General features: G+C 44.0%; 1 protein-coding gene across 1 annotated transcript in view; it reads left to right on the top strand.

Moving 5' to 3' along the window:
• The first annotated feature begins 889 nt into the window (after positions 1-889).
• The window catches only part of Heca (hdc homolog, cell cycle regulator), a 45,582-nt gene continuing 35,654 nt past the window's right edge, over positions 890-10,817 (top strand). Inside the window, exon 1 of the mRNA XM_021221180.2 lies at positions 890-1,443. Coding sequence (XP_021076839.1) covers positions 1,170-1,443 — 274 coding nt within the window. The 5' untranslated portion in view covers positions 890-1,169. The remainder of the gene's footprint in view (positions 1,444-10,817) is intronic.

Below are 10,817 nucleotides of genomic sequence, written 5' to 3'. Positions count from 1 at the left end.
AGAAAATGAATATGCATCTAAATAATAATAAAATAGGTAAGATGAGAACAAACACACAATATAGGACAAAACAAACAAATGAAAAAGCACGAGAAATATATATAGATGCAGAAACACACAGATTCGTTCAGTGAGGAATTCCACAAAAACAGAAAACTGGAAGCCATATATATATATATATATGACAAAACATTCTGAGACAAAGAACCTCTTAAGATTCAACTGAGTCTCTTTTGTGTTGGCCATCTACTGCTGAGCACGGCGTGCCCTCACTTCATCACCTCTGATGTACACCTCACAACCCGGCCGTTCTCTCCAGACAACTCAGTCTTCTTTGTGCAGCCTGGCTCCTCCAGGCTGGCTCTGCTTCTGACGGAACCGGCAGAACCCTTGGGTCTCTGGCTGGTACGTCTGGGCTAGATAAGCTTTCCACCACGAGACTGAAGAATTCCCATACAGGAGCTCAACTGCACTCTCTAAGAACCTCCTATATCTTACCATGATTGAGCCGCAGAGCCCTGGAGCGAATTATTAATCCGAAACCCTTTGTTTTGCTCTCCTGTTCTAGTCACTTGTTTGTTTTTCCAGACCACGTTGTAAGGTTTAGCTCCAGTAAGGTCAGAAGGTCAGTTAACAACTTCACGAACACTGCCTGGCTCCCAGACGTGGCCGTGGGCACACGCGGGAAGCCCCGCGAGCCTCCCTCTCCGGAGAAGGCGCCTGGATGACGTCACCCAGACCGAGCCGAGGGCGGAGCGCCCAGCGTGACGTCACGGGGGCGGGTCGAGCCGCCGTGAGGTCACCGGGTGGGCGGGGCCGGGCTCCAGCCCCAGTGTCGTCACGGGCGGGGGGGCGGGCCTGGAGCGTGTCAGCGCAGCCGAATCAAAACAAGCCCGAGACCCGCCTTTTCCCTCCGGCTCCGCGGCGTCTCGCTCGGCTCGCGGGCCCGTTGCGCCCGCGCGGCTGCGAGCCTCGGGTGGCCGCGCGTGGCCGCGCCGGCTTCTGCCGCGGAGGGCGCGGCGGCCGGAATGGCGCGGCGAGGGCCGCGCGGCGGGGCGGGCGCCTGAGGAAGAGCGGCCGGCTCGCGCTCTCCGTGACCGCTCCGGTGCCGCGGGGGAGCCGCCTTCGTGGGCGCCGGGGACCGGGACCCCCGCGAGCGGGCCGGGGAGATGCCCAACCCCAAGAACAGCAAAGGCGGCCGCAAAAACAAGCGCGCCAACAGCAGCGGGGACGAGCAGGAAAATGGAGCCGGGGCCTTGGCGGCGGCGGGTGCGACGGGCGCGGCGGCCGGAGGGGCCCTGGCGGCGGCGGCAGCGGGCTGCGGGGCGGTGTCGCCGGGCGCGGTGGGCACCGGCGGCGCGGCGGGCCCCGGAGGTGCGGGCACGGGCGCCGCCAACGCCACCGTCGCTGCGGGGGCTGCAGCCGCGGGAGACGCTAAGAATGGTAAGACGACAGCGGCGGGGCGAGCGCCAACTTCCTCCCCGACGGGCGGGCGGGCGGGCGGGCGCGGTGGCGGGGCCCTGGGTGGCGCGGGCGGCGCGTGGACAATGCGAGTCAGGAAGTGCTCGCCCCGCCCCTCCGCCCCGCGCTGCCTTTCCTTTCGTGGTCCCCACGCGGAGCGGCGTGGACCGGGGCTGCGGGCCCCGCGGCGGCGCTCCGGTTGGTTGCCTGCTCCGCTCCCCGTGGTGCCTGCGCGGGTTGAGTCTGAAGTGTCCCGGGTTGGTGGGGAGCGAGGCAGCGAGCAAGCGAGAAAAGGTGCCCAAGTTAGAATGATCCGATTGAAAACTTCCCTGCCCACCGCGACCCACCCACCTACCCACCTATCTTTGCCCCCAAAGAAGGAAAGCTGCAATCCCCAGCAGATGGAGGCCTGTTGCCAGATTGCCACAGGTGGAGAGTCCGGAGATTGGGAGGGGTGTGGTGTGTGTGTGTGTGTGTGTGTGTGTGTATGTGTGTGTGTGTGGTGTTCATTTAATTTTCTTGTCTCGCTTGAGGAAGGAAGAGAATCTGAACTTGACTTCCGTTCCCAGCCTGAAGTGTTTGGGTCTTTTCTTTCTCTTTCTTTCTTTCTTTCTTTCTTTCTTTCTTTCTTTCTTTCTTTCTTTCTTTCTTTCTTTCTTTCTTTCTTTCTTTCTTTCTTTTCCTTCTTTTCCTTCTTTTCCTTCCTTCCTTCCTTCCTTTTTTTTGTCCCTTGTATAATTTTTCACATTTGTTTTTCTGAAGAAGCCCGATAAATTCACGAGCGCTTGACTGATCCTTTAGAAGGGAGGAATGTAGGTAATAGCTAAGGTGTGACAAGATTTTTTTTTTCCCTTCTTACCACCTGACATTTATTTGGGCAGCTTTTAAATTTTTTTCTTTTCAGGCAGTTTTTCAGGAGAAAAGAATGTATATTTTAACGTAAGTAGATGAGAATCGTTAGAATAGTTATAGTTGCTTTTAAACACAATTTTCAGTTTCCAAAGCCATTCTCTATGTAGATAGTCTCCCTTAAAAAAAGGCTACAGTACTTACAAGAACGCCGCAGTGATTCCCATAGGAGATGGACTACAGGCTGTTGGACGTGGGCCCCACTGACTGATCCCCTGTAGTTTTGAAATAGGAAGATTTGTTTATTAGGAGGAGCAAACTTAGACGTTTGTGAGTGTTTGATAATACATTTGGCTAGCCCGTGCAGGTTCTTGATTTCTTATCTCTAACCTTCCTTTTGATATTGATGTGACAGAGAAGGTGATACGTGGACCGCATAATACCCGCTCTTCCTCAGCCATTTAGAGCTTTGATATCTGGAGAGAGGGCAGTTTTTCTGAGCCTCAGTTTCCTTATGGACAGACCTGATGGGGGTTGGGGGGAGGAGTGGGGGTTACAGTGGTTCTTTGGAGGGTTATTGTGAGGGAGCTTAGAGTGACCCTTTCCTTTTTCCCATTTCTTGTTATTTTAAAGGCTTATTATGTAAAGGTCGATAAAAGCTCATTGCAAATTATAGATGGTTGGTGAATAACAGCTACTAGTTAGTCATTCCAAAGATTATTTTAAATAGTTATTAGATTATTGTTTTTAAGTATTAAATATTTTAAATGAACAACTTTTTAATTTGTAATGTTAATAGTACTGTGTATTAGATAGGGACTAGGCTAATGGTTATACTTTAGTACAGCCTTGGTTTTCACAAAGACCTGTGTCTTGTCTTTACCACACTCTGAAAGATTTGAGTATCTTAAAGGAGTTGAGGAAGTTTTTCTTTGGCAGATGGTACCTCTTAGATTGAAAACATTAAACATAAAACATTACTCTTTGGAAGTAGTAAGCTGGTAGATTTAGCAGTACTGTGTATATCTGGGTAAAGCTATGGATTTCTTAGTAGGTCTTTATTTTATTAGATGCTGGAAAAGAAGCAGTGGGCCCCCATATTGCCATAGGCAGACTCTCAGAAGCTGCCTATTCAGGAGCAGAGAGCTGAGGTTTGTGACGCCCATTGTTGGTGTCACCTTGGTGAAGTAGTTGGATTTAACTGAAGAATCATCTCTGTGTTTCTGAAGACAATTTTAACATAGCTTCTTAGGCGTACACAAAATGAGTAAGGAAATTGTAAAGTGTGTGTGTAGTATAGATGTAGGGGAAGGAAGATGTTATAGGAAGGGGTGATAGACATGATAACAAAGGTTCATTTTGTTTTTGACTGTGTGCATGTACAAATAGCATACTTCAGGAGTTCTCTCCTTCCCCCAGGTAGATTTCGGGTATTGAACTCCAGTTGTAAGGCCTTGTGGTAGGCACTTTTCCCACTGAGTCAGCTTGTTGGCTCAAGACTAAATCGTTTTTAAATTTTAAAATTACACTAGTTGGACTGCTTTATGATTTCTCAATATATTGTAAATTTTATTATTATAAATTTTTCAAAAGAATTCTAAATATTTGCATTCCTTTGTTGTTGGTGAGACAGTACTTTAGCTATATAGCTCTCAGGCTGGCCTTTTGAAGTGTTTCATATCTATTACAATTTTACATGGCTTGTTTTGATCAAGTCAGTTTTTAATGTACACTTGCATGTAAATTTGACTAGTAGATGTTTCAGATTTATAGAGTGGTTTTATGTCCTGTAAGTGTGGGGCATTGTAGTTACCAAAGCAAGGTCCTATTAGCCCTTATTTGTTCATTGTTAGTGTAAATAACTCTTTGCTCTATAAAGAAGATTGTTAGCCAGGGGAAGCTTGAGGAAACTGGTGTGGTTGGAGTTGAGGTAGTTGAACTGGTTGCTGTTATGCACTTGAATAGGAATTCAAAGGATGTTGTACTCCTGTGGTTTAGATACTAATTTATGAAGCCTTCTGCAAGGAATGGAGGACACAAGCGTGAGGAAGTGCCATCATGTCCCACATAGTAAACATCTGTGTGCACTACTGCAGCATTGTCCCCTGCAGGGGGACAGGATTTGCTACTCTTTATTTCTAGACTCTAGTAATCAGGTGGGAAATTACACTGGTTTCATTCTGAAAGTCTGGCTCCATTAGGCCTCTGACTTTTTTTTTCTTCAGCTCAAAAACTACTTGAAATCTTGATTGTATATCTAGTTTCCAGTAGACCTGATTTGTACATATGTTTATAAATCCCTGTTTTGTGGCAGTGCAAGGTTCATCACACATTCATTCCTAGCACAGCCTTTGAACTAATTCTGCCTTAAGTCATTCAACAGCTCGTGTGTAGATGTAGTTAGTGTTTGACTTGCATAATAGGACCCACTTTAAATTTGTTCCTCTGATTTCCTTAGGTGAGTTACTTAGGTTCTGAGCCTAGTTTCTGCATATGTAAAACGAGCTCATAGAACCTCCCTAAATATGAAGCAAGATAGCTATTATATATTAAAGAGAGTATGCTAGAACAGTTCCAAAGGAGTTTATAGTGTAAGTCACTTGTGTTTGGTCCTTGGCAGATTATTGAAAGAGGAAAGAGATTGATGGGCAGGAGGCTTATAGTGGTGTTCTCTTCACTGGTGGGGAGAGGAGGCAGAGCTGGGCAGAGGGGAGGCCTGTAGGCACACCAGAGAGAAGACCTTGAGATAGGTATTTAAACCTCTAAGTCTAAGAGTATAAAACCTTGAAATGTCTCCCCTAGGAAACAGTAGCCCTAGGGCTTTCTGCTGGAGAGCTTACGTGGGGAGGACTCTTGTTTTGCTGACCTTTGCTCCGTTCTTCCTTAGCCATATCAGTGGTACCACAGAAGCCAGCGTGGGATAAATACATATATCTTACTAACTGCTATATAGGCTTTGTGAGACAGACTGAGGGATACCCACTGTATAACTGTTTTGATGAAAAGATAATGTTCTGAATCATGTCAGTTTATAATTTTTTGAGTACTGTCTATGAACAGGATTTATATTTTTGCTTTATTTTTTTGACCAGTAAATAAACAATTTATAATCAGGTTTGTAGTATACCTTAAATGGATTGTCTCTTTTAGGCATTAATTTTATTCATACATTTATAAATAAATTACCTGTATGAATCAGAAGTAAAATAGTGTTTGCCTGCTTTTCCTTCCTTTTTTTTTGCCCAGGCTTTCTTCAATTGTTATTTCCTTGTTTCTGCCTTCTGAGTGCTTGGATGACAGGCATGTATCACAGCACTTGGCTGGACATTGGGTTTTGTTTGTTTGTTTGTTTGTTTTGTTTATTTATTTTTTGATACAGTGTTTCTTTGTATAGTCATGGTTATCCTGGAACTAGCTCTGTAGACCAGGCTGGCCACTAATTCACAAAGGTCTTCCTGCCCCTGCCTCCAGGAGTCATGGAATTAAAGGCAGGGGAAGGCGGGGAGGACGCACAGGACTATGAGAGACTGTCCTTTGAAGTTCATCTTTGCAGTGGGGATCGGTAGGAATACTGCTTCCCAGGTCAGACGCTTCTCTCTCTGCTTGTTACAGGAGTAGTTAGTACATTTAGAAATTAAACTTTCAGTGTCAGATTTGCTTTAAGTCTGAGAGTATAAAATATTCCTCAGAGAACTGAAGACAGATGATAAGAGATGTATGTGGCAGAAATCCTAGCACCAAGGAGAATTCCAGGCCAGCTTGAGCTATGGAAGCGTCTGCCTTAAAACAGGAAACCAAAGCAAAAACCAGGCAATGAAACTGGCAGTTAATCTTGTAGCTTAGTCTTCTTAGGAGTTTGCCTCAAGCGTTTAGTTGTGCTAAATTTTAATTAATTTGGTTAACCAACTTGAAGGTAACTGAAGAAATGTGTTAAGAGAGGGGGAAAATATGTCCTGAGGATATTGGTGATCACTTCTCATACAGTCTGAAGAGATTTACTTAAAACAGTGGTTCCCACCCTTCCTAATGCTGTGATTTTTTTAATACAGTACTTCCTGTTGTGATGACCCCCAAATGTAGTTATTTGCGTTGCTACTTCATAATTGTAATTTTACTCCTGTTAGGAATTGTAAATATCTGATACGAAGGCTGTCTGATATTCAACCTCTGTGAAAGGGCCATTCAGCCTCCAGAAGGTTCCCGAAGCACATGCTGAAAACCATTAAATGAGAACATTATGTTGGCTTGGAGTCGTAGCTCAGTGGTAGAGCCCTTGCGTGCCCTGTGTATGTGAAGCTCTGGCTTCATTTCTCAGCACTGGGGTAGAGGAGGAGGAGAGAGAGAAGGTGGAGAGGGGCTAGAGAGATGGCTCAGTGGTCAGAGCTTTGGTTGCTCTTGTGAAGGACCTGGGTTTGGTTCTCAGCACTCACATGGTGGCTCACAGCCATCTGGGTTTGGTTCTCAGCACTCACATGGTGGCTCACAGCCATCTGGGTTTGGTTCTCAGCACTCACATGGTGGCTCACAGCCATCTGCGGTTGGTTCTCAGCACTCATGTGGTGACTTACAGCAGTCTGTAAGTTCAGCTCCAGAGGATCTGACACCCTCCTGTGGTCTCTGTAGACACCTGTAGACACAGAAGTGAGCAAGACACCCATACACAGAAACTAGAAATACATAAATCTAGAGAAAATTTTAAGAAAGAAAAAAGTTATGATATGCCAAATTCTTTTCGCATTTCTAGTCAAAAATATATAATTCTACCACTGAGAGATAACAAATAATTAATATTTTAATATTTTGAGGGCTGGAGAAATGACTCAGCTGTTAAAGGCTGGACTCACAACCAAAATATTTTGACATACCTTCTTTTAGCCTTAAATTTCTTTTTTTTTTTCCACCAGGAAATACTTGAGATATAAAAAAAAAGGATTGTAATTAGAAGAATTAAGAAGATTAATATAGAAATTAAGTACATGAAAAAGAAAAATACAAAAACAAAAGACTTAGGTTTATAAATTCATTTTAAAGTAGCCAGTGTTCAGCAGTAATCCTCACCACAAGATTTGATCATAGTTCTTCGACTTTTTAAATTTACATTTTATTTTATGATATGTTTTGTTTCTATGTATGCTGTGTGCCGCTTACATGCTTGGTGTCTGCAGAAGTCAAGAGAAATCATTGGCTCCCCAGAAACTGGAATTATGGATAGTTGTGAGCTGCCACGTGGGTGCTGGGAATCAAATAGTGGTCCTCTGAGGGAGCAGCTGATGGTAACTGCTGACCCATGTTACCAGCCCCACAATTCTTCTTTTTCTTTTAATTTATTTGGGAAGAAAAATATGTTTGTGATTACATGAAATGTTTATTCATAAAAAATCTATTACAGAATTAAGAACTATTAATGAATAATTGATAAAGGTCATTAAGTATACAACACTATTGGTCAGCTACTATAATTCTGTTTTCTTCTTTAGTTTTCAAAGGGAAATATTAAATTATACCTTTAGCAGAGTTGTCAAGTAGAAGTCAGTGATAGAAGTCGTGTAGTTGGCCTTATTTGAGTTAGGAAGCACTGATCCTTTGTCTTACCACTCCTAACATTTCTTATACAGAGATTATACTATAATTCCATCATTTCCTTTCCTTGTTCCAGCCCTCCTGTTTACCCTTCTGTGCTCTCTTTCAATTTCATGGCCTCTTTAATTGTCGTAGGCATACATGTACAGGCATACATATTCCTTAGTGTAGCTTGCTCAGTCAGTATAACGTCACTGTGTTTTTAGGACTCACTGTTGGAATTGGATAACTAGTTGGTGTGCTCTTCCCTACGAAAAACGATTTCTCCCAATTTCAGCGTTCCTTAGTTCTTTATGTAGGGTTGAGGCCTTGTGCTCCTGACCCCCATCCCCACACACTTTGGCATATCTCTTGTTGTCCTTCTACTCATGTTGGTGAGACTGTATGGATGTAGTTTCTGACATTACTATGATTTACAGTCTTACTTTCTTTCCTCTGACTCTTAAAGTCTTAATACTCCCTCTTCTGCAAGGATCCCTCAGCCTTAGGAGTGGGATTTGTTCTGTTGACCTATCCATTGTGACTGGGCTCCACAACCACAATTTGATTGGTTATTGTCTTCTGTAATGATTTCAATCTATTGTAAAGAGAAATTTCCCCGATGAAGAGTTAACACTACACTTTACCTGTGGTTATAAAGACAAATACTTAGAATGTGGTTAGAGATAATGCTGTTTAAATAAAGTGATGGTTGTTGGTTCTTACCCAAGATTGATTAATTCACTATCCTGAGTAGTTGGCTAGGTTTCTAGCACCAACCATGATCTCATTCTTGTTGAGCAAGTCTTAGAGCTGTTGGTTACTACCAAGGGGTGAGTGCCACTACTACACTCTTAGGTTATCATGTTGGATTGGTTGTTAATGTGGTTCAGAGGTGTTATAGCTGGGTAGAAGTGTAGGCTGCTTCATTCCTTTGGAAATTTACAAAGTGACTCCTGGTACTATGAAAGCTGTCCTCAGGGGAGGAGGCATTCAGGTCAGTTCCAGCTCAGGAACCCCTGGGCCCTGTGTCTGAAGTGCATGGAGTCTTGAGCATTAGGAACTTACAGTCTACTTCTAGGAGTGACCAATGCCAATAGCAATAGTTTGCAATGTTTGGGGAGTCTCTTGGATTCTTCCTGACCAGCTAGTCAAAAGAAGGTGTTGGGGTATTTGTTAGGTGCTGTTTGGTTCTTGAAGGGAGTGTTGTCTGCTCAATGGGCTTATGTGTATTTCTTTTTTTATTTAGTCTTATTGGTTTTTTACTTATTCACCCCTCCCCACAATCGTTCCCCTATCCTTCCTTCCTGGCTCCTCTAAGTGGGTGGGGCCCCCTGGGTATCCTTTGACCCTGGCACTCTCTGTGAAGCTAGGCCCTTCCTCTCCCACTGAGGCCAGCCAAGGCAGCCCAGCTAGTAGAGCATAGCCTACAGACAGGGAACAGATTTTGGGATAGCCCTTGTTCCAGTTGTTCAGGACCCACATGAAAGTCAAGCTTCACTTCTGCTACATATGAGTGGGCGTCTGGTTGGTGGGTCAGACTGCAAGCCCCAAGGGTCCAGGTTAGTTGAATCTGTTGGTCTTCTTGTGGAGTTTCTATCCCTTCGGACCCACAATCCTTCCTCCTGTTCATCCTTAAAAGTCCCAAGCTCCATCCACTGTTTGGCTGTGGGTGTCTGTATCTGTCTGAGTCAGCTGCTGGGTGGAGCCCCTCTGTCTACAAGCATAACAGAGTATCATTAATAGTGTTAGGGATTGGTGCTTGCCCATGGGATGGGTCTCAAGTTGGACTGGTTATTGGTTGGCCATTCCCTCAGTCTCTGCTCCCTCCTCTGTGCCTGCATTACTTGTAGACAGGATAAAAAGATATTCAACCCAAAATTTATCCTGCATGATAGCTTCTTTAGGTAGGGAGTTAATATGATTCCTTATGAGCTTTTCAGACATTCTTAATGTTAATTTTACCATCTTCCTTCTATATTTATATCCTTCCTCTGTCCCTAGAGTCCCTCCTTCTCTTTCCTATCCCTTATCAGATCACTGTACCCTGCTATTTTCCTCTCCATTGGTCTCCCACCACCATACCCAATGGTCCCTTTTTACTTTTCTGAATTCTGTACTTACACCAGAATATATACTCAACCTGAAGATTTGGAGTTAGGGGCCTCTGATGAAACAAAACGTGATGTTTGTCTTCTTGGGTCTGGGTTACCTCATTCAATATAATCTTTCCTAGTTCCATTTGTTTACCTAGAGAGTTCATAAATTGGTTTTTCTTTACAGCTGGATAATATTCCATAGTTTATATATACACCACATTTTCATTATTGATTCATTGATTGAAGGACAGTGAATTCGTACTTAGAGTAGTCTTACCACTTCGATTAACTCAATCTAGAAATGTACAGTTTTGTGTCTTAGGTGATTTTGGATTCTGTCAAGTTGACAGTATTAACCAGTGCAGGTTGCTCAGTATAAAAGGTTTATCATGGAGGATGATGGGAAGATCCGACCATGTCTGCTGATAGAGGGAAAGGAACTAATGGAAGGGGAAAGATGAAAGATGGATTCAAAGGAGGGTCTATGCAATACTTATAACAAAGTTACACACGCACAAAGGCAGGAAACACAATTGTGCAACAGGAAAGCCTTAAAAGAAGAAGGGGTTCTCTAAGAAAAGTAACAAGGAAGTTTAATGGTGGCGCATGCCTTTAATCCCAGCACTTGGGAGGCAGAGGCAGGCGGATTTCTGAGTTCCAGGCCAGCCTGGTCTACAAAGAGAGTTCCAGGACAGCCAGGGCTATACAGAGAAACCCTGTCTCGAAAAACCAAAAAAAAAAAAAAGTACCCTATGTAGACAAAAGTACATACACATAAAATACCACATAGTACATAGTCACATTTTATAATCTGAGTTTTATACTTAGTATTTTATGGACATTTTTAGT

The sequence above is a fragment of the Mus pahari genome, chromosome 21 (genome assembly GCF_900095145.1).
Source record: "Mus pahari chromosome 21, PAHARI_EIJ_v1.1, whole genome shotgun sequence".
In the NCBI taxonomy this organism is placed as follows: domain Eukaryota; kingdom Metazoa; phylum Chordata; class Mammalia; order Rodentia; family Muridae; genus Mus; species Mus pahari.
The sequence above is the reverse complement of the archived record's forward strand: the minus strand, read 5'-3'. Positions and strand labels throughout refer to the sequence as shown.